A 25,265-nucleotide genomic window follows, 5' to 3' on the forward strand; every position below is an offset into this window, starting at 1 on the left:
AGTTTCGAATCCTGCCTCGGGCATGGATGCGTGTGATGTCGTTAGGTTAGTTAGGTTTAAGTAGTTCTAAGTCTAGGGGACTGATAGATATTAAGTCCCATAGTGCTTATAGCCATTTGAACGATTTTTAGTGCGAGGACTGATTTCTGTTCAAATATTGGGCTGTATTTCAGTCGTGTGTCATAGTTTCTGGTGTGTAACCGTTAAAGTCGAGGATGTGGCTTATGTTGCTGTAGCGGCCAATGAAATAAATCTGGGAATGTTCGTAATTTTATCTTCTGTGCAGTCTCTATTTTCGTTCCAGCGACGAAATTTGGAGCTGTTATTAAACACTGATTTTATTTGCTGTTTATGAAGGTTACTTTATTTTTTTATATGGGAAAACGCAAGGGGAGAGAACTGGATTCGTTACACGAAATGCTTAGTTTGTTATCGCGAAATATGCTGCTTGTCTACAGAGGCATACAAATTCATATGGCACACAGATTTGGAAGGCTGAAAAAACTTGAAAAAATTGTTTATTCATGACATTCAAGTGATTCATAGTAGTGCAACTGTCTGGCAATGTTAGGAAGAAAAATACACTTAAATTAATTGTACTTTAGAGAATATTTATGGACGACGTGAATAAAAACACGTCTTCTGTATTTCCGTTTTTGCAGTGTTAACGTTTACGTAACCTTCAGGACTTAAAGATGACGAAATTTGGGGCACCTATCTTACTGTTTCTTCGAATTTAAGCCCATCTCGTCTGCGCTTACGTGGTTAGTTTCGAAAGAGAGGAGACTTTCTCTTAGGAAGGTGTGAAGCAGAATTTTCGTGTGCTTTTTTAAATATAAATATTTTGCCCTTGTTATTGGTGGTTCTGTATTAGGGGTGTTGATAAAATATCGATATAACATTAATCTTTTTAAGAAAAATAACTATATATGACGGCGATCTTTATTCACCGATGAATCGATACATCGATATCAGAATGGCAATATCGAGTGCCAGTATTTTTATTTTACATTTCTTTCGCAATTTTCGGTAAATATTTGAAGTTGTTCTTCTGAAATTACAGTAGAACATAATTTTACTTTCACTGTGTGAAGCAGTCTTACTGCTTTTTGAGCTTTCATCGCGTCCAGTCTTTCTCTGTGATGTATGAAGCAAGTATAGGTGGCACAAAGAAGAAGTCCAGTTGGAATGGAGGGGGGGGGGGCAATGGCGGTGTGAATGGAATAACAAGATTTCCGATGTGAAAAAATAGCATATAGCTGCTTTAAAAAACAATTTCTAAAGCAACTACTATTCTATTTGTTTACACAGGCGTTCTTCAGAAACAGTTGCTGAAAACAACGAACAACCAAAGTCTAGACGACAAGACTGGGTTTTGCGGTGGGCGGAGACGTGTGAGGGGAAATGCTGACGTAATCGGCGTTCGGCGCTACCAACAGAAACTGCAACATTCAACTTCAGCACGCAATTTTGACACTACGATTGGTAGGTCGCCGGCATTTGCAGAAACGAACAACAGGGAAGTTGACATGAAGCGTTCCGGACAAATCCGGTATGCGACGAAACCGAACGGTGATCCCCATCGAACGTCTTTTATTGTGTCACTTTTCATGCAACTGTCATTGTTAGCAAAATGGTTAACGCCAAGCGTGAACGTGCAACGTTTTGGTTTCAGCTCTTGTTCTAAATGGAATAAGCAAGCTGCTTGCTCGTTGACGTACAGAATATCTAATAATAAACCAAAACTTAAATATACCGTTCTAAAAGCGGCAGTATATTTACAATGCCCAGAAGATATTTTTCTGTCGATATATCGATACATTTTATCGATGTATCGGTGACCGAATTTGACGGTTTCTTAAATATCGATATGTTGCGTTCCCGATATTTTTAAAAATATTAACAATCCTAGTATGGATGTTACGGGCGCAATCGGAATATTATTGTTTCAAACGGTGAACGCATTCATCGGATCCGATGTCGCGAGATCAGTGCAAAGCCGTCCACGTGTACGTGTTATCTGAAACGCCGCGATTGTTGCGGACGATGGCGAGGCCAGCGTAATCGCGAATCCAGTGATAGGGCGGCTCGCCGGGGTCAGTCGGTGTGCAGCCAGTCGCGAGAGCGGCCGCCAGCAGCACAGCAGGCCAGCAGGATGGACGCCTCCATCTCCAAGGGCAGGCCGCGCGCGCCCAACCCGATGGTCACAGCCGGACCGCTCTCCATCCTCACGTTCTGGTAAGCCTCGCTGCACCGCCTGTTGCACGACCCTTGATTCAGTTCTCAAAAATCTGCCAAGCCTCACCGCACCCACTGCGCAGCTATTACTGGACCATCGGTCTAATCCTCAGAACTTGAGTCTCACCGCGAAAAGTACAGGATGGCGCACGACAAACCGGCACCGAGCACAGCAACTGTCATCTGTTGTTTCGAAGCTGTTGCTACTACGCTTTGTATTGTCAGTACGAAAGCCGTTGTGATTTAGTTAAGGCGTGCGAAGTAAATATCTCATCAAGGTTTACCCACTTCAAGAGAGAATCGCAGTAGTGGATGCCTACTGGTTCATTTAACAAAACGTTGGACATTTTTGAAAAGAAGTTTCCTGGCGCTTCCGTTCCAGCAGGATTTGGTGACAAAGCGGCGCATTTCGTGCACCCGCCTTAATAGCCAATATTCGAGCACGAATGATGACACGTAGATTGTCGCCACAACTCAACGTCTGTGTAGGTCTTCTCAACGTGTTTTACACAATACAGGGACGGTGCCCTACAAATATACACGTGTCCAAGAACTGAAAGAGGACGATAAAGCAAAACGTGTGGATTACTGCACGTGGCTACGTCAAACAGTTGAGTGGAGTGCTGGACCCGCTGCTGCTGCACTGTGGTGACGCCTGGTCCCATCTGACATGACATGTGAACCCCCAGAACACCAGACACTGGCCAACAAACAATCCCAATACCATTAATGACGAATCTCTTCACGGTGAAGAAAATCGGTGTGTGGCGTGCCGTGTCAGCAAGTCGGATTGTGGGTCCCATATTTTTTTAAACAACAGTAAAACACTGCTGTATACATACGAATCTTTGAGGAAGTTTGCGGAGAGTTGACTGCCTGCCTGCCCCCCCTCCCCCCTCCTCCCTCCATGAACTTTCGTATCCTGTCTGTCAACAGGATGGGACGATCTGTCACACTTTACGCGAGTCAGTCTCTCAAACTCATAAAAGATTCACAGAAGAAAGGACTGTCAGCAAAGCACTGTGTCCGCCGCGTTTGACAGACCTAACTACTTGCGGCTTAGCAGTGGGGTAGTCTAAAGGGGAAAGTGTACGCTAATAACCCACTAACGTTAGAATTGAAGGACAGTATTTGTAATTAAATTTTGAGAACTGTTGTGACACAGTTACGCAAACTGTACATCATCTTAAGGGCGCGCGTAAAGTGGCACTGAAGCACAAGGAGGTCATTTTCAGCACCTAATGTAATGATATGCATTCGTTATTTCTTTACTATCCGGATATTACATATTTGTCTATTTGTTGTATTACCTCGTGGCGGGCAACAATTCCATAGTAATTAGCGGAGCAGTCTGTACTCGGAGCCGGCTTTACTTTCGCCAGCGCGTAATAAATAGTGTGCTGCCGACAAAGAGCGCCCACACACGGAGGCAAGTGGAGCAGCTCACCCCCCCCCCCCCCCCATCCCCCTGCACTTCTTCCACCCCTCCTCCCCCCAGGGTGGCAGAGAAAGGAAAAAGTGCGTGTTCTCAAGTATTTTTCGTTCAGGAAAATGATTTGAAAGACGTTATTGCGCAGTTTTTTTAAAAAAAAAAACAGGGGCGGAGCTCAAACTGTATTATGACTGCTTATAAGTCGCCATCCGTTTTCCAAAACAATAAAGATGCTCCATACTTCCCCTATGTATGTAGAACGCTTAGCACAAAATTAAAATCGTATGATGTTGAACAGGCACACAGTTCGTGTGTGTGTGTGTGTGTGTGTGTGTGTGTGTGTGTGTGTGTCTGAGAGGAAGAGAGATAGAGAGACGCAATGTACTTTGTCGACCACTATCATTTCCTCTAGAGCTACGATCTACCAAAGCTATGGTTCTACAGTTTCGGTTAAGTACATAAATGACATGGTAAATGATAGGATTACTAATAGTACTGATAGCATTGGTAAAGAAAGAAACATAAATGAATGTGTAAGAGAAGAAACGGGAGCCGACGACTTGTCTTGGCTTGTTTGTTTGTATTGCACATAATTAGAACCGCACATCATTCAGCGTTAGTTCGTTGTGTATTTTATATCCTTGTAGAATTTTACAAGCAGTAAAAGTTAGTTGACCGCGTAATTTTTGCGCTTTTATGGAACCAAACCAATTACCTTTGGTGCAAGAAAAGTTTACACGCACAAACTTAAAAAAATTTGAATAACTGTTGTTATTTTGTAGTCTATAGAACGTTTTTCATCATGATGAAAAGCAAGACCTCTTATCACTGATAAATGCGAAAGTTGTTTATGAATAAGAAAACGTGTTTTATGCAAGTTCGATGAAGTTTTGAAGCGATGTTTGATATATTTTTTTGCATTTTCTTTACTTTACTTAACTTTCTTTAAGAAATGCATTTTCTAGCGCTGTATGATAAATCTGCTTTTTTTAATCTTTACTACAACATGCCTCTGTTTCCCAATACAAATCAATAATTTTTGAATAAAACTTGAATTAAACAATGACGATTTCAATTGTGCTATGAATACTGTTTATTTTTATGTGACAGACAGAAGGAAAACTATACACAACAAAAATGACTCTTAATTTTCTCCCTTCCGTGTTTAATTTACAAACGACGTGTGAAAAGAGCGACAGTTCGTAAGCATCAATATGAGGTACAATACGTTTAATTTTGCATTCATGGTACTGAAAAATGTATGTAAAAGGCAGTAATGCGTTGCAAGGTTTATCCTTGGAACGTACACTCTTGGAGCAAGTGGAGTAAACCTCCCCCTGATAAAGAAAGCTTCTGCTGCAGCTGCGGCCATTGGCGTGTGACGACCGCCTCTGTGACTCTCCTGTGACTATACTGAACGATCTGATGACGAAATCTGCTGCACTTCGCTGATCTCTACCATTCCTAAAGTAGACTGTTCAGTAGAATGGCGCCAGTGATGAGTTGGGAAAGGGAGAAACAGCCCGAGGGTGTTATAGGCTGTACTAGAAACATTGCCTTGCCAGTAATTTCATTGTCGGCTTTGTTATGTTTCAGTGTTCGCCTTCTATGGTGTCACAGTTAGGGTTGCCAGGTCCAAAAATGGAAAAATCGGACTCGGCGTTATATTTAGCCGGATACTTTGTCTTGAAAACAGGACTATCTGTTATAGAAACAGGGTGGGTTGTATATTTCTAGTCGTTTACTGAGAATGAGTTAAGTTAGTTTTTGGGACATTCATCCTGAACTAAAAACATAGTAACCAAACAGCCGTATTTAACAGTTATGACAGGTAAGTGCTCAGTCTTTTTAATCGCTGTCTTCTTCCTAAGATAAACTTAGTCGAAATAAACTAAAAATTCAAAAAAATGTTCAAGTGTGTGTGAAATCTTATGGGACTTAACTGCTAAGGTCATCAGTCCCTAAGCTTACACACTACTTAACCTAAATTATCCTAAGGACAAACAAACACACCCATGCCCGAGGGAGGACTCGAACCTCCGCCGGGACCAGCCGCTACTAAAAATTCATCATTAAACAAAGTAAACAATTACCTACTCTTCTGAGAGGGGAAAAAGGGAAGACATTCAGTAGTATGAATCAGTTCAATCAGCCTTATAGACAACTAACAGTAGTCGGCTGTTAAATATTAATATTTCTCAGTTAAACCCACTTCATCAAAAGCGTTATTTCTCTCGGAAATCACTCCGCGGAACTGGAGGTAGGAAAATTTTAAATTATACGAAAACAGCGTCATCTTTCTGATTGTGTTCGTTTGCAGTTTATTGCGTTCTTTTTTCCATTGGACGTTTATGAAAGAGAACATTCTTTGGACGTCGGCATTATGTGTTGGAATTGCAAAACGGTATTCTGTCAGCTGCGCAATACGGTTTCGTTTTTTACCCTCGTTCGCTCACGGGTAGAAGGGACGCGCGAGAGTGACCGGGTGGGACGGCTTGGCATCAGCAGCTGACTGACACATTCTACTTCGCGCTGCCCGCTGTGTTGTGACATTCTGTATCAGGCTCGCCGAGGAAAATGATAGAACACAGACATAATAATGACACTTGCTGGTACACCTATATACCCTTATGATGTACACTGAAGAGCCAAGAAACTGATACACCTGCCTAATACCGTGTTGGGAGCCCACAAGCACGCTGAGGTGCCGGAAGACGACTCGACTGATGTCTGAAGTAGTGCTGGAGGGTATTATCACCGTGATTCCTGCAGGGCTGTCCATAAATCTGTAAGAGTACGAGCGGGTGGAAATCTCTTCTGAACAGCACGTTGCAAGGCATTTCAGGTACTCTCATTAATGTTCATGTGTGCGGAGTCTGGTGGCCAGCAGAAGCGTTTAAACTCAGGAGAGTGTTCGTGGAGCCACTCTGTAGCAATTGTGGACGTGTGGCGTGTAGCACTGGGCTGCTAGAATTGCTCAAGTCCGTCGGAATGCATACTGGACATGAATGGCTGCAGGTTGCGAGCTAACATCCCAAAGATGCTCGGGCTCACATGCGCTTCCTCTTCGTCGAAATGTCTTGGCTCAAACTCGTCTAGGGGTTGACCGCACGTGTCGCATTACACGCCCTAAATTAGACACTCGTGACCCTTAGTGCCATCATTCACAATCTCATCGCGAAATACCAGTCTAATATTCCACCTCGTTGTCTTCGCGAAAAGTTAAGAATTCACACCAGGCTCGCGGCTGCTCACTGGTGAGAGACTAAGTCCCACGATACCACACAACGCGAAATTTTCTACGTCGTTTCACTTCGTAGCTACCTAAAGACCGACCGCCCGCTTTCGCGTCTCCACCAGCTCTGCCCTCTGCAGTCCCCGGCTGCGTTTCCCGCGCGCCGAATTTCCTCTCTCAACTGACTAGGGCAGTTCCCTTTCCTGAAGCCGTCCATCTGATTGGCTACAGATTATTCTACATTATTTTACATTTTAACATATTTAAATAATCAAAGCTTGACCACTTTCACGTCCTAAATAAAGTAATAATACTATACATTACATAATAAACGTTAAATTCTTTTACATTAAACCAATACAATTTCCTTCCTAACTTTGATGTCATAGCCAGTACCCGTGCACCAATGTGATTTCTGATAAATAAATAAAGACCAAAAGTAACTATTATACACTAAACTTTACAACAAATATACTATTACCTAATGATTCAATAAGGTGTCTTGCTGTCATCGTTCAATGTGTTTTGTATGGAGGAAATGATGATCTCATGCTTAACTGAAAATATTGATAACTTAAATTCACTGTATCTTTTAAACAAATAAAGTTACAGAGTTGTTATTTACAACATTTGTCACTTTAATGATGCGTTCTATATGAAATGTCGATCGTTAGGATCGACCAAAACGTTCAGATTTTAGCATTCAGGTCTTTGTTACAAAACTTGTTAATTTCACTTTAACAGTAAATCCTAAACTATTATAGATATGATCAATATTGAAGCTTTATTGGTATCACCATGAAATTTTATTAAAGGATGGTAGATTAAAATAACTGTGTCTTGATTTCCTGTACTACTACAGAATTAAATAGTTTACATAAATGTTTCCCTTTATAGCCGCTCTTGGGTGCGCCATATTTAACACTGCTACGTTTCTTCGGCCACAGAAGGCTTCTACTGGGTTTCACTGTGACGCAGGTTCTCGTCTGTCTCACTCCCACACTACAGCGCTTAGGCCTCAGTAGACAATAGCCGCCTGTGAGTTTCCCCATCTCGTGGTGAATCTGCGCCCTTTGTGGCACGCGGTCCTGGACGGCAGGGTTCGTTTCACAGTTCCTGTAGGCTGGCTCTTCCGGCCATATACTTGAATGAGAGCGTTAACTGACAAGGTGACCAGACAGGATGCTTACGTACGTGTCACCTGTCAGAGTCGTATCTAGACCTATCAAAGGTCCCATATCTCTACAACTGCACACGGCCCACATCATTACAGAGCCTCCACCAGCTTGACATGGAGGGTCCATGGGTTCATGAGGTTGTCTCCATACCCGTGCACGTCCGCCTTCTCGATACAATTTGAAACGAGACTCGTCCAACCAGGCAACATGTTTCCAGTCATCAACACTCCAATGCCAGTGTTGAAGGGCCCAGGCGAGGGGTAAAGCTTTGTACCGCACAGTCATCAAGGGTACACGAGTGGGCTTCGGCTCCGAGAGCCCATATCGATGATATTTCGTTGAAAGGTTCGCACGCTGGCACGCTGGCGCTTGTTAATGGCCGAGCACTGAAATCTGCAGCGATTTGCGAAAGGGTTGCACTTCCGTCACGTTGAACGAATCTTTTCGGTCGTCGTTGGTCCCGTTCTTTTAGCCGGCCGCGGTGGCAGAGCGCTTCTAGGCGCCTCAGACCGGAACCGCGCGACTGCTACGGTCGCAGGTTCGAATCCTGCCTCGGGCATGGATGTGTGTGATGTCCTTAGGTTAGTTAGGTTTAACTAGTTCTAAGTTCTAGGGGACTCATGACGTCAGAACTTAAGTCCCATAGTGCTCATAGCCATTTGAATTTGAAATCAGTGGCATCCCATAAGCAAACATTACAGTTACTTATCAAACTGATCGTTTGCGGACTCACGGTTTCGTAATGTTCCTGTTTCTATAGTAGTACGCTTTTCCATTTGTCAGTTTTCGCTATTAGTTGTGATCCATCCTGTGTACAGTATTAACAAACTCTTTATTACAGTGTTTATAGATGAACAAGTAGTAAATCAAGACACGAAGAATTACAGACATTGGTTGCAAGCGGGTACTGATTGAAATCAATGGAGAATGTTGAAAATTTGTGCCGGTCTAGGATTCGAACCCGGGTCTCCTACTTACTAGGCAGAGGCTCTGACCACCGAACCATCTAATTTTTTTTTAAAGGAATGTTGCTGGCACCCAGAGGGAGGGGTGGTGGCAAAGTGGGCAGGAGTCGCAACCCGAGGCCTGACCGTATCCCATTCCCCCCCCCCCCCCCCCTCAAGAATCAAAGAAAGCGCAAGGAACGTCGAATAGAGGTACAATGAACAGCAGTTATTTATTTTCCCTTTTTACTTTTTGTTACGTTCTTAAAATTGTCACTAATACCGCCGAGAATAGCGGAGAGAGCGCCAGGCTGCCATCCAGACACGGTGGTCATTGCAACTCCGCGAACTACACTAGCACGCCTCCGTCAGATCCAAGTTCTGAGCATGTCCATACACCAGTAATGTTGCACCCCTCGCCCATTATCCTCGTTACTCGCGGCATTTGGCCGATGTCCATCAGTTCGAGCCTGGTATGCTTCTGAACTGAAGAGATCATTGGCCGTCTCGCCTAAGTAATTATACGTATAATTGTTCGTGGCGTCTGTACTTTCGGATATGTCCTAACGACCAGTCACCACATTCACACACACACACACACACTCCTATATATCAGGGAAGACGGCCAATGATCTCTTCAGTTCACCTCCACACCAGGTTCGAACTCTTACGGGAATCAGCCAAATGCCGCCAGTAATGAGGATAATGCACAGGTCCTTTTAGGCTCTTACCAGAAATCCAGGGTTGCCAGATACTCCGTTTTTTCCGGATTTATCCATGTTTTTAGTCTAATTTTGGTACTCTGTTTTTCTTTCCTTTTTTTTTAGTTCGTGTTCAAGCAAATTCTTCCTTTACTTTCAGAACTTCAAACACTATGGAACCATAATGTGGTTCTTTGCATGGATATAGACTGATCAGCCAGAACATTGTGAGCAGTTACCTAACAGCCGGGATTAGAGATGGGTCGTTCGTGAACTAACGGATCCAAAGGAACGGTTCACCAAAATGAACGAAAGGACCGAGCAACGAATTCTGAGGAACGGTGTTTCATACTTCACTTCGGTCGCGGCTTTCTACTTACAGTCTCGTTCCCCCAACGGCACGTCGGCCGGTCTCGTTCCAGCCTCGGTCCCGTTCCCGTCTGTCTCGGTCTCGGTCTCGTTCGGCCGGACTCGTCCTTCTTCGCGTGGCCACTCGTCGCAATTCCACTGCCTACTGCTCGTGGTTCAGTATAGGGTTGTCCGTTTCGTTCGCTGCGCACACCAATTCTAGATCTGTTTCATACCTTTTTTGAACTCTGAACTTCTGGTTCTTTTCGTATTCTATTCAGCGTCCATGACCGGCAATTAAAATGTATTTTATAATTACGTAAATTGCATAAAATTACGTGGTATGTAATAAATACATCTTTTCAGGTAACAAAACGTTATATAAGCTTAATTCACTGTATCGATAAACAACAGAAGAAGTACTTGTAAAAAGGCAAGATTTTTTTGTTATTTTACATGCAAAGGAAGTCGGCAAGGCACACACGAGCGGCCATTTACCGTCTTTTCTTGAGCCAAGGTAAAAGAGCATGTTCATTGTTATGGAAGGCAGACCGACTAACAACCGAATGAAATCCGTGTTCCATAATCGAGTGTCTGGTGTCACATTTTGTAAAGAGAACATGATGACTTCTGCAATATTATTTCAGTGGTACAGGGTGGAACACGAAAAATCAGCCCCAAGGACTGCTCATTGTCGAGTACCAACCGTCATCTATTGTTTCGAACTTGTTGTTTGCATTAGCTTATCTGTTATTTCTTCACTGCCTGATTATTACATGTTTATCTATTCTGCTCGTAGCGGTCAACAAATCCTGAGTAATTGTCGAGCGGTCTGTACTCGGGGCCGGTTTTCCGTGCGCCGCCTTATATTATTTCACTGCGATCAGCCACATAACGCTACAGTTGGCTAAACGAGAGGTTTCGCAGGATCACGAAAATCAAAAGTGTGTGAGAATTCTGTTATGAATAAAATCTCTGTACTCCAGGGCCGAGTCAAGTGCCCATCTTGGCGCCTCCCATCTTCGCCAGTCACCTATGTAAGTAATTTTCAATTTTTGATAAGAACCGTATACAAAGCACAAATGAACGGCGATCGAGTAAAAATGAACACGGTTCCCAAAAAAAGACCGATCTCCAGTGAACTAGTTCCCGAGGATCTACATCTACGTTATTACACTGCTATTCACAATAAAGTGCCTGGCAGAGGGTTCAATGAACTAACTTCATGCTGTCTCTCTACCGTTCCACTCTCGAACGGCACGCGGGAAAAAAGAGCACTTAAATTTTTCTGTGCGAGCCCTGATTTCTCTTATTTTATCGTAGCCCTGATTTCTCTTATTTTATCGTCATGATCATTTCTCCCTATGTAGGTGGGTGCCAACAGAATGTTTTCGCAATCGGAGGACAAAACTGGTGATTGAAATTTCATGAGAAGATCCCGTCGCAACGAAAAACGCCTTTGTTTTAATGATCACCACACCAATTCACGTATCATGTCTGTGACACTATCTCCCCTTTTCGCGATAATACAAAACGAGCAGCCCTTCTTTGTACTTTTTCGTTGTCATCCGTCAGTCCCACCTGATGCGGATCCCACACCGCGCACAGCAGTACTCCAGGTTGGACGAGTTTGCCCATCTCTAGCCGGGATGTCCACCTGTTACACGAATAACTGCGGCGACGCTTCGTGGAATGGAAGCAACGAGGCCCAGGTAGGTCGCTGGAGGTAGTTGGCACCACATCTGCTCACACAACTCAACTAATTCCCGTGAATTCCAGGGGGGGGGGGGGGGGGGCGATGCGCTATGCTGCCACGTTCAGTCACATCCCAGATGTGTCCAATCGGGTTCAGATCTGGCGAGTTGGAGGGCCAGAATATCAACTGGAACTCGCCACTGTGTTCCTCGAACCACTCCCATCACATTGCTGGCCTCGTGGCGCGGCAGATTATCTTGTTGAAAAATGCCACTGCCATCGGGAAACATGATCGTCATGAAAGGATGTAAGTGGTCTGCAACCCGTGTACGATACTCCTATGGTGTCTTGCACGAGCTCCATTGGACCAATAGATGCCCAAGTGAATGTTACGCAGAACAAAATGGAGCCGCCAACACCTTGTCTCCGTCCCTCAGTACCGATGTCAAGGAGCTGTTCCCCTGAAAGACGACGGATTTGTGCCCTTCCGTCGACATGATGAAGAACGTATCGAGATTCATCAGGTCATGCAATGCTCTGTCACATGCAGTGTCGATGGTCACGTGCCCATTTCACTCATAGCTGCCCACGTCATGGTGTTTACATTGGCACATGCATGGGTCGACCGCTGCAGAGGCCAATCTTTATGAGTGTTCGGTGCACAGTGTGTTCAGTCTCACTTTGTACACTGCCCAGCATTAAAGTCTGACCTTAGTTCCCCCAAAGTTCACCGCCTGCCCTGTATTACCAGTCTGCCCAGCCTACGACGTCCGACATCTGTCATGAGGGGTGGTCGCCCAACCCAGAGACATCTGGACGTGGTTTCACCTCGGTTTCGCCATGTGTTGAAGAGATTCACCACAGCACTCCTCGAACGCCCGCCAAGTCGACCAGTTTCCGAAATGCTCAGGCCGAGCCACCACAGTCTGTCTCGGTCAGACTCAGACAGAGCACGCGCCTTCCCCATTCTACACACGGACTGCGCGCTCACTGATACGCCATGCACCGTACGTGTGTCTGACTGGCAGTCAAATGGTTCAAATGGCTCTGAGCACAATGCGACCTAACTGCTGAGGTCATCAGTCCCCTAGAACTTAGAACTAGTTAAACCCAACTAACCTAAGGACATCACACACATCCATGCCCGAGGCAGGATTCAGACCTGCGACCGTAGCGGTCGCTCGGCTCCAGACTGCAGCGCCTAGAACCGCACGGCCACTCCGGCCGGCTGACTAGCAGTCATTCCTCGCCAGGTGACGCTGCTATCGCCTGGACGCATTTATATCGATAGTAGGTCGGTGGTCGTAATGTTCTGGCTGACCAGTGTATGTTAATAGATGTGCCTGGTGGTTACACACATGACTTGGTATAGATGTTAACAAACTCCTCTTTTTCAGAACTGCTCTCCTTGCTATACCCAGTCTCTATTCACTATCTCTCTTCTCCGGCCATCATCATTTATTTTGGTACCCAAATAGCAAAAATCATATACTGCTATTAGTGTTCATTTCCTAATCTAATTTCCTCAGCATCGCGTGATTTAATAAGATTACTTAGCTCAGACTCACTTGTACACTGTCCAGCATCAAAGTCTGATGTCGGTTCCCCCCAAAGTTCACCGCCTGCCCTGAATTACCAGTCTGCCCAGCCTACGACGTCAGACATCTGTCACTTCTCGGCTAGCATCAGACTAAAGTCTGTGCGCTTAGAGCAGGCGTTTTGACCTTATTCTGCTTGAGACATATCGATACAAGTTGGTAGGCTTTTTTTACTACAACTTATTGTTTTCAGCTGCTGACTTACGTAGCGATCTAACAATTATCGTATTACGAAGGGTTTTATTTAATCATATTCCTTGCTATACATAAGTGCCACATATTCGGAAGAGGTTGTTACGTCCGTGTGTCGTTTTCACCGCAGAAGGTGATCGGTTTTGTGGAGTAGATGTAGGGAGCAGTATACAAGAGGAAGAGAGAGAGGAATACTTCCTTCTTTTCATTCTCGGCGCTAAATACTTCATTCTTTTCATTCTCGTCGCTACGCAGCGACTATAACCCTTCCTTTCCGCACGTCATGGATGGGACTACGCACACAGCCTGCAGTAGACACAAACCATTGTTGCGTAGCCTATTATGATTATTAAGCGCTATTGTCGGTATTGCCAGTTTCTGTTCATCTGTAGACAGATCGAGACGCATTTCCGATTCACCGATTTTCTTGTGAGACCAACTGACAAAAACACGTTCTCATATTTAATTGGTTTTGAGTGAATGATCGTGGAATTGAAGTTTTGAAAAAGGACTCGATCCCCCCCCCCCCCCAAAACTGAAATCTAAACACACTCAAGTGTATCTGAAGATTTGGGAAAATACTAGTCTTGGGTTAAACTGGTACCGAACGAACATCGGGCATTTAGTATCTTATGCAAAAAGGATTTTAGCGTTTCTCACGGAGGGTAAAACGACTTGCGCCAACATTCAGAATGTAAGGGACTTGCATTAAAAGAAAAATATAGTATTGAATCAAAGAAACTGCAGAATTATTTCGTAAGTAACAAGAATACACTGGAACAACATAACGTCGCCTCAAGTGAACTGGTCTTAGTGTATCATCCACTGAAACACAACCACGGTTACTCCACTTTGGACTACGGAGATAGGCTCGTTTCACACAATTTCGAAGATTCTGGAACTGCTTAAGAGTTCTTGTAGATGAAAAAAGGCGGAAATGTTGGTAAAGAACGTGCTGGCTCACAAAAGTGTGAAATCCGTTTTAGACATTTTAAAGGGCGCAGGAAAACCTCATTTTTTTTTCATTTGCCACAGACACAATAAATTAAGGGCGACGGAGAGATGTTTCTGTTCGTGTTTGCTATTTTGATCCACTGTAGGAAGTACAAAACAAACTTTTGAGTTTCATTGAAAATGCTGATGAAACCTGCCCTGGAGTGACCGATTTGCTACTGCAAAAGTCAGATCTCCACAAGTCGAGTGTAAATAAGGTTTCTTCATACAGTGCTAATAATGCTAAATTTCAGCAGCAGGCATGACGTTTTAATTTATTACACCTGTACTACTAATTCTTTTCGTAAAACCTTTTTCAGACGGTATCCACATATACATACCTATTTATTTATGTTGTGCGACACACCGTTCAGTACATATGACGTAAACATTGAAAACTATCATTTTTTAAAAAAGCGCGCAAGTCACCCAGACTGTACCTCATCGACCGTTTGATAACGGAGTGCTTAGTGACTTCTACGAACTTTAAACATATTATCGAGCCTTTTCTAAAGCTTCTCTCGTGAAAGGCTTAATGTCAGATATTGAAGACATTAACTCGTTAGTAAGGTAATCAGAGGTTTGAAGCTATTTTTTACATGGGAGTTCCATTTCTTAGGAAGGGAGGGGTGGGGGGAGAGGCTACTGCTTCTGGTTCTGCAGGCAGAGTAGCGTTTCTGTTACGCCCATTTGTCTCAGTTGCGGAAAGAATATCGTAGGTGTTCGAGAGTGACGAATAGTTGTCAACCAACTCCAGACTATTCAACGAGAAATTTAATTTCTTAAGAATTTTCTCAGTGAGTATCAGCCTGCCACATGCTTTTTGTACAAGTAGTTAGTGAGGTCGTTCCCCTTTAAATCTCTCCGAGTATGGGTATACACCAATCGTGTAATCAAACAATAATGCGTCTTTACGCCTAATTATGAGCAATGCTTTATATTTATTTCGTCGAGGGCCAGTTGGCAGCCCTTGTACCACGCACGAGTCCTCTATAGGTGCCGGCCGGAGTGGCCGAGCGGCTCTAGGCGCTACAGTCTGGGACCGCGCGACCGCTACGGTCGCAGGTTCGAATCCTGCCTCGGGCATGGATGTGTGTGATGTCCTTAGGTTAGTTAGGTTTAAGTAGTTCTAAGTTCTAGGGGACTGATGACCTCAGCAGTTAAGTCCCATATTGCTCAGAGCCATTTCAACCATTTCCTCTATAGGTCTTCGTATACTTCGCTATAATTTCCAGGCGTTGCAAATTTCCTACGTACAATATCATCTTAAGCTAACAGTCTCAGGGAGCAAGTTATTTATACATATCGTGGTCACGCTCCCATAACATTCTTGTAACAGTTCGAAACTGCTTTCACGTCTGTCGATTTCTGCTCATTGACATCTAAGCACAGAGTTCCATTGGCTAGGAAATATTCAGTCTATTCAGAATGCTCATCAGATATTCCTTAAGCCCATACTTGGTTCACTGAGTAACAGCGCTTAACAGGAATCATCCTGGAAGCCGTTATCTACACGCTGCGTCTTAAGGAAGAATAGAGCGAGCTGAATTTTAATAGATCACTTATTGTGGAATCCATTTTGATTCCTACAAACAGTTTCATTTTCCAAAATCGTAATACGCGAGGATAAAATGTTTTCCATGAGTCTACAAAATACTAACGCCTTCAATAAATATTGGTAGTTATTCACATCTGCCCCACAGCTGTTCTAGAAAACGTAAATAGCATGCGCCTTTTTCTAACAGGCTATAACGCTTCGATTCTGCAGCGAATTACCATAAACTACTGTTTGAAGGGGAGCAAGCTCTTCAACGTAATCGATGCAGCATTGTACAGGTAGCCTACATCTTTCTTACGTACAGCGATTGTAGAGTGAGATCAATTCTCTCAACAACTGTCATCTCACCACTTGTGCGGGGATTGAGAGATGAAACCTTATTACGATCTTCTTCAGTGAAACAATTCAGTGTTTTAATTCGATCTGTCTCATTCTTACTTTCGTTGTCAGTGTGATCACTGAGCGACTGTGTGGATAGCTTTGACAACTCTGCAGACTAAGAAATTGAAACGCTACTAGGAAGCAGAATCACGTTAGGCCGCTCCACCACACTGGCGAAGGAATCATCTTCTGAAGACAAATTAATACTGTTGTATCACAGGGTTGGATATTGTAAGGGCGATCAAAAACTATCAGTTTGAGGGCGTTGCTGCAGTGTAAATGCAACGTAGCGCGACTCAGATGCGGGTGTATAAACACCGACTTGCTGGAATGGATAATTGTGGTACTTGTGTCTTTCCGATGCACATGAGGGAAACGCGGAAACGTGAGCTTAGGCGACGTTTTTACCAAACGCGTCCAAACAGGACCAACGTACTTTTATTCTATTCTTGGCTGCCCAAGGACAAACACCGGTAGACGTTCATCGGAGAATGAAGAACGTGTATGGAGAGAAATAACGGCGTGCAGTAAAAGAGAAACTTCCGTGAAATTGCGACAATGGAAGCTGCTGCTTCGTGATGACGCACGTCCGCATGTCGCAAATGTCGTGACGCGTAAGTTTCTCCTATTCTGTTCTGTACGATTATCACGCCTTCGGCCCCTCAAAAAAGGCCTTGAAAGGTTGACGATTTCTGTCGGACGGGGATGCGCACCAGACAGTCAAGGACTTCTTCACGCAGCGGGACACGGTGTTTTGCCAGACGGGTATCTTCAATCTGGGACGCCGGCGGGATAATTGCCTCAACGCTCACAGCGATTTTACCTATTTGGCGTACGGATTCTGGACTGTACGGCCTTCGAAAACTTTTTGATCGATCCTTATAACTCTTGTTTGTGTCGTGTATAAATGATGTTCTTGTTTTGTTGATCACTAGGGAAACCCAGTGTTATTGCATCAAAATCAATTCAGAAACACATCCAAAACAAGACGGATAATAAGTGAAATTTTCGCTAACATTGTCGATTGTTTTAGCCCAATGTATAATATTTGCGTGGCACAGTAACTGCATCTGAGGGTTTAACGCATTCTCCCCCTTTTTTCGCAAAATTTCTTTTCAAGAGTTCCATTTAAAAACAGCAGAACTGATGCAGCGTATTGGTAGATAAGAACAACGGCCATTGGTCATACTGTAAAGCTACACACCAGGGGGCGCGACGCTCTCTGTTCTTCTTTTTTTTTATATTAAAAAAAGAACCAAGCTCTAATGCTAAGTGGTAACTGGTAACAAAGAGAACGTGTTGTACGTTAATACTGTGATTTTAGTTTACAACTGTGACAACTATTTATTCATGTGACAGTCGTGTAGTTCCGTATACATAATCGAAAAGATGACGAAATGCTGAACTGAGAATTATGATAAATTACTGGGTGTTACATTGTGATTTCAGCTGCCGATCTAAACTGGACAACAAAAATTTTAGCATATATCGCATTAGTCGACAACAGTGCGAAAATTGCATGACATGCAGCTACATTATCGCTTTGACTGGGACGTAGGACGAACTCGCCTATGACCAATAGAGGGGAACATTCGTGCGGTCTCCTGATGTACATCTACATCTACATAGATATTCCGCAAGCCATAGTGCGGTGAGTGCCAAAGTTATCCTGTACCATTACTAGTTATTTCCTTTCCTGTTCCACTCGCAAATAGTACGAGGGAAAAACGACTGTTTAAATGCATCGGTGTGAGTCTTAATTTCTCGTATTCTATCTTCATGTTCCTTACGCGGCAGTAGAATCGTTTGGCAATCAGCTTCAAATGCATGTTCTCTAAATTTTCTTGACAGTGTTTCTCTCCAGGGATTCCCATTTGAGTTCCCAAAACATCTCCGTAACTCTTACGTATTGTTCGAAACTATCGGTAACAAATCTGCAAGCCCGCCTCTGGACTGCTTCATCTTCCTTGAATCTGATATGGGACGGATCCCAAACACTCGAGCAGTACTCAAGAATATGTCGTACCAGCGTCGTATATGCGATCTCCTTTAGAGGCGAACCATACTGTCCTAAAATTCTCCCAGTAAACTGAATAATTTTATAATTCAGGCAACCCACGATTAAAAATTAAGAACGAATAGATGGAGCGTTCTATGACGATTCTCACGAGTACGAGTTTGATTGCCTTAATTCTCTTCTTCACGTAACAGATTAAGGCCGTTCTGCAATCAGATATTGTTGGACATTTCTGTGTGAGATTGACAGTCCATACTGCAGAACCCGGAACCATCTACTTTGGGACATGATTGCCAGACAATAAATTTCTGTTTCTAGTACCCAAAGAAATCAGTGTATCAAGCAATAGAAATGGCAGTGCCACAGTTTAACATTTATTGAACGTTCATACGAAATGAAAAAACAAACAAAAATAAAAATCAGCACTATGAGTGTACCCTGTCAGGCGGAGTAGGTAAGGGCTTAAATGATCAGTGTTAACGTAATACCAACACAGTGTTAACGTAACATTGACACATTAGGTTACACAGAAGAATACGACCAGAAACAACCAAGTCATAATTATTTCATGAAGCTCAAAAACTCTCGCATACACACCGAGAGCTACAGGGGGAGGAATAGGGAGAGTGAGGCTGAGAGAGAGACAGATTTCTATATTTCAGGATAGTAAAGCAGAGAGGCATTTGATGTGTTTTTAAATATATCCACGCTGTTCCTGAAATTCGCGACAACTCTGTTCTTCGATCGTCATCCATAACATTTCGTCGTATGATGCCTCTCCTTCGTCCAGTATATCGCTGCAAAATCCTTACTGACCCAAGAACATCAACTTCGGTAATAGTGGGTGTGTTAATACAGATACGGTCGCACGATTCTAAGACGGGTCGCGTTTATTAACAGATATCTCTTGTACGTGTTCACATAGTGCTCGTGTATTCAGCTGATGGCACCTATCTTTATATGGACATTACCGATAACCGTACAAGACAAGACATAATGATGCAGTAAGCCTTGAACGTCACAGATAACCTCGGCCACTACGAACCAGCAACTACTTACGTGGTGAGCAAAATCGTACTGCGAGACATCCAAAGGCCATCAATAAAATACCCAATCAGATATTGCAAATTATTATATAACAACTTTCTTCACTCAAGAGAACATGAGATTCCTTCCTTGGCGTGCCTTTTCGGGTCACATGTCATCCACTATAATCTTCTTGTACCAAGTTATTTGACAGCTACCTTTATGGGTGATAGAAATGTAGATGTCTGTAGACTGCGGAGTGTGTGATATTTCTGAATTACGTCATTGATGGTGCCGTGAAGAAAAAGACTTCATTAACCTCAGCGTGTTATCACAAAGCACTCATTTTTACCAACAAAATCACCTCAGTTAATATGAAAGCATTTTTGTTTATATCTCCGCAAACGTGATATCCTTCTAATGATTCAGTTTAGAGTTTCCTTCGTTCGCGATTGCAGATGTGGCAGATAGCTCTTATTCGTCGATTGGGTGATGTTTTACCGGGAAAGAAGACCAATAGTTCGAACATGGCTACTCATACGCGATAGCGAAAACTTGATGAAGTATCCTAATCAACGGAAGCATCGATAACGTAGATATCGTCCTGTGGATAACACGACAAGTACTTTACCGGCGTCATACACACCCCGTGTCCCTGTACTCGAATCTTCCTCAATCGGCAGAACTACGAAAAACTTGCACTATGTAGCTAGTTGCGTTCAAATGATGTGGTCCGAAGAGTGAATAAATCATCTGGTGTTTTATTCAAGCAGTAAAAAGGACTCTACAGAGCGAGGTGGTGCAGTGTCTAGCACACTGGACTCGCATTCTGGGGGACGACGGTTCAAACCCGCATCCGGCCATCGTGATTTAGGTTTTCCGTGATTTCCCTAAAACGCTTCAGGCAAATGCCGGGATGGTTCCATTGAAAGGTCACGGCCGACTTCCTTCTCCATCGTTCCCTAATCCGATGAGATCGATGACCTCGCTGCATATCAACCACCCAACCAACCAATAACGGCTCTGAATGACCCTGTGTATGAATTGAAGGAGCAGAGAAAGCGATGGCCAGAAATACTTTGAATTTATCCTTTTTTTCTTGAATATTCGTCATATGTTTCTCTGTAATAGCTACCTAAATGATTCTCATACTTTAACAGCCAGAATTTTCATCACGAGATGCTATTGGATTAATCCAAGAATAGATCAAATTCGTTATGGGAACTAATTAATAGTCTCCAGAAAGATATATTAGATTCCTCTTCATACGTGGATTAGTTACAACCAAAGGAAATGAAGTATCAGTAACTGTGGTAAGGTGCCACACATTAGAGCTGTAACCAGGCATCTCCACAGTTACAGGACATAGAACGCTAGCAGAAATGAGATGTTTACTAACGAGTGGGAAGTATCTGAAGTTGGTTGGATTGATTTACAAGCAGTCTTTTTCTCGCTTGCTCAGTTTCAGAATCGACAGAAATATAAATCACCGTGATTAGAAACCTATGTAATAAAGCTAGAGATCCAAAATAATTCGTAAATCTGTATAAAGATAAGAAGCAAATAATTAAAACATCTGGAGAACAAAAAAAAAACGAAAATAATTCAAAACTAAAATGACGTAAAAGTAAAGGAACAAAATAAGAAAAAAAGAATGTCAAAGTAATTTAATACCTAGCAGGATTCTTAAATGGATCAAACTCGTCTGTTCAGACAATTTTGGCAGCACATACGTTTGATAAGATGGTGATGAAACAAGGAATGAAATTCTCAAATCTATTTCTCGGCTGTATGCTGCCGGCCGAAGTGGCCGTGCGGTTAAAGGCGCTGCAGTCTGGAACCGCAAGCCCGCTACGGTCGCAGGTTCGAATCCTGCCTCGGGCATGGATGTTTGTGATGTCCTTAGGTTAGTTAGGTTTAACTAGTTCTAAGTTCTAGGGGACTAATGACCTCAGCAGTTGAGTCCCATAGTGCTCAGAGCCATTTGAACCATTTGACTGTATGCTGCGGAAGAATACTCATGCACACCTTAATTTAGATATTCTCGCACGGAGAACGATGCGATACGTAGAGAGCTTTCCACTTAACTGCACAGCATTTAAATTTGCTAGACAAACATAAGGAAACCGCACGTGGAATGTTGTGTGTCGTATTCTGATTGCAATTCACAACACGCCCCTTGTCTGACGGACCCTTATCGCGTAAGAAGCAGTTTCTTCCACGTAAATTCGTGAGTGCGCAAGTCGTTCCCTTGTATAAGAAAAAAAAAAATACACGAGCCATTCTCAGAACTACTACAGTGCTGTAGTCTTTATTGAAGTGAGGATACACTCTCACACTGTAACGTGCTGTCACGTGACGGCCTACAGTCCGCAGACTGGTTCGATGCAGCTCTCCGCGCTATTCCATCCTGTGCGGAGATCTCCGAATAAGTACTGCAGTCCACATCTATTTGAGCCTGCTTGTTGTAGTCATCTCTCAGTCTCCCTCTGCAATTTTTACTCCTCAACCTCCCCCCCCCCCCCCCCCTCGCTCCTCCCTCACCGCGCCCACACACACTCCCTTCCAATACCATGCTGACAATTCCTTGATGAATCAGAATGTGCCCTGTCAACTAATCTCTTGCTGTAGTCAAGTTGTACTCTAAATTTCTTCTCTTCCCAGTTCGATTCACTGCCTTCTCATTAGCAACTCGATCTACCCATCTAATCTACAGTATTCTCCTATAGCACAACTTTTCTAAAGCTTCTGTTCTCTGCTTGTGTATCTGAACTGTCTATCGTGCACGTTTCACTTCGTACAAGTGTATGCTACAAAAAAATAGACTTCTTAACACTTAGATGTTAACAAACTCCTCTTCTTCAGAACTGTTCTCCTTGCTATACCCAGTCTCCATTCAGTGCCTCTCTTCTCTGGCCATCACCAGTTATTTTGGCACCCAAATAGCAAAAATCATATAATGCTGTTAGAGTTCATTTCCTAATCTAATTTCCTCAGCATCGCGCGATTTAATATGATTACTTAGCATTGCCCTTGTTATACTTTGGTTGATGCTCCTCTTCTAACCTCTTTCCAGGACACTATCCATTCCATTCAAGAAATCTTTTAAGTCCTTTTTGTTGTGTCGACCATTGTTGGAGTCAGCATGGACACAAACAAGGAAGGAGAGAGGCTGCGATGGACGGTGGCGGGATCCTAAATAATCTGTACATAACAGTTGTAGATCGATAGAACAATTTATTTCTGTAAAGAAAATGAACATAACTTAACTTGCTTCCTATGCCTCCTATATGCAAGTACTTTTCATTATTACTAGCCGAAGAACGCGGCCAAGTGTCATCTTGATATTACTTAGCACTGACACTCTCGAAGTCTGCGACCGAACTGGGTCTACCAGCGATGAGCGGCCGGTTGGGTCAGCGTTTAGAGTAGTGATGGGTAGCTCGTGAATTAGTCGTTCAAATGAACGCTTCACTCCTGTGAAGTGTGAACTAACCACTCAATTTCAATGAACTGGTACTTCAAACTCTTCACAGATAACACACTCCACACTTTCTTCAAGTTCACTCACTCTCTTCCCCTCTCCCTCATCCCATTACATCGGCGTTACGTCACTCATTCTCCCTTCACTTCAGTCCCCCCTCTACTGCCTGTCGACGAATCGCGCGGCGTTTGTGGGAAACGATACGTTTGCGATGGGTTGTGGATGTGAGGGGCGCTGGGAAGGCAGCGTCAGCTGCAACGAGTTAAAATTTCATAGAGTGGCTATAGGTCCGCCATGTTTGAAGCAAATTGAAATTCTGGCCGCCATGTTTTCTTTAGTCAAGGCATTCGTCTGCTGTGTCCCGCCCCCTTGTAACTGCGTTTGACTTACTTGAAATAGCTCATACTAGCTTTATTTTTTCTAAAACAAGCAATAGACAGCAGTGATTTCAGTGTACACTGACAGCAAAAAGGGATGTTTTTGTCGAAATATGGCTAAACTTTTCGATGTAGATAACACTACAAGGCAACTCAAATAAGTCTGTCCATCCACTATAACGTTACTTGTTGCCCATAAATTAATGCAATTAGAGCGGGTATCACCAGAATACTACGGTGAAACTTCTAAACATGCTGTGGTTAACTATTAGAAACAGTAACGGGCGCAGAAATGCGATATTTTTGTCGCTATTTCAAAGTAAACAGTCAAAGCCTCAAAAACCAGTACACTGTGAACGAGAATTTATTTGAAATATGTGTTACAAGTAGTTAACACAAGCATAGTAATTCAATAACAAAGTCGAAGCGTTCTTGGGTGGGGTAATTTCACAAATTTTCGTAAGTAGCTGTATGCCTTGGCAGAATAAAAGTGTAGGGTCAGGGCAAATTTCCTTATTTGCTGAGAATAATGGCATAGTTTAGCACTGCACTGAAGTTCCAATAGCTCCTTCAACAAACTAACTACATGTTCACTGTTTAACATATCAGAAACTGAACTACATAGCCTTCTTCTCAAACCAGCAACTAAAGTCTGTAACTGCACTATTCTTCTTTTGTGTCGTACACTAAGTTGCTTCATTTGCTTTATCCGCTTCTTTAGTCGCACATTCTCTGCTTGTACTCTGTTATATTGTGTTTTCAACTTCTTAGGGCTTGGTAGACAGTAATTGTGGTCAGCAGAAACAGATGTGAGTCTGACAGGCACTGAAAGAATGTAGTTACATCGTAAGTTTATAACTGAGCTACACCATAAGATTGTAATAGAAAGTATGTAATTCAAAGTAATAAGAACACGGAGTAAAATTAAATTATTGACTTACTTTGTGCTAATGATGTCACTGTAATAGCACTATCTTGCAAATTGTCGAAAGATCGCTTTCTGGGTTGTGGTCGTAATTCTTTATCTTGCTTTTGTAAATGTGGTGGAAAGTTAAAGATAGCAGGTACTGGTTTTGACAAAAGGCACCTCTGGACATTTGTGTGGTACATATATTTCTCTTCAAAATGAGCTGAACAGAGGTAACTGGCTGTAGTAGGAAACCAGTTTTCTCGCTTCATATTTATAACCCATCTTTTTGTAATTTCCTTATCTTTTAAAGGAAATCTGTAATCAACGATAAATAAATTACTTCCTGCATTTGTCTTAAGCATAATTACAGTTCCAATGCAAATGACTCTTTAATAAACATTAAAAAACGTGTGTCGTATTTCGGTACTAATATACTTACTTATATTATGAAATATTTGTTGTTTTATCGCTGCGATTTGTGCAGTTGAACGCTGAACACACTGCAGGCATGTTGACTTTATATTTTGTAACAAAAAAGTCAACTATAAAAGTTAAATATTGCAGTAATATCACAACAGCTGACACACTTCCAACACAAACAACAGTAACGCTTTCCTAATGTTTTGACTAAGGAGAACATGGCGGCCGAGGTAGCGTTGGTTGCCGCTAGGAGCGCTGTAACTAGTGTCTCAGCCACTCTATGAAATTTTAACTCGTTGGTCAGCTGCTTCCTGCAGTGCTGACATCATTACCCGTGACTACTTGTGCAGTTCAGTTATACTTCGCGTCTACCGGTAGCCTACCGTTGGCAGCGCTTTGGGGCAAATTAATATTACAGATACAAACGAAGAGGCTGGCTGTGTGAGCACGCACAGCCAACATGAAAATAAAAGTTTTGTTAATAACACTGAAAGAGGGATTTTACCTGAAATCGTACCAATTACTACAGGTGACAGTT

General features: G+C 43.0%; 1 protein-coding gene across 1 annotated transcript in view; it reads left to right on the forward strand.

Moving 5' to 3' along the window:
- Positions 1 to 2,123: 2,123 nt before the first annotated feature.
- Positions 2,124 to 25,265, forward strand: part of LOC124776028 (probable multidrug resistance-associated protein lethal(2)03659) — a 183,192-nt gene continuing 160,050 nt past the window's right edge. Inside the window, exon 1 of the mRNA XM_047250867.1 lies at positions 2,124 to 2,238. Coding sequence (XP_047106823.1) covers positions 2,156 to 2,238 — 83 coding nt within the window. The 5' untranslated portion in view covers positions 2,124 to 2,155. The remainder of the gene's footprint in view (positions 2,239 to 25,265) is intronic.

The sequence above is a fragment of the Schistocerca piceifrons genome, chromosome 2 (genome assembly GCF_021461385.2).
Source record: "Schistocerca piceifrons isolate TAMUIC-IGC-003096 chromosome 2, iqSchPice1.1, whole genome shotgun sequence".
Taxonomy (NCBI): domain Eukaryota; kingdom Metazoa; phylum Arthropoda; class Insecta; order Orthoptera; family Acrididae; genus Schistocerca; species Schistocerca piceifrons.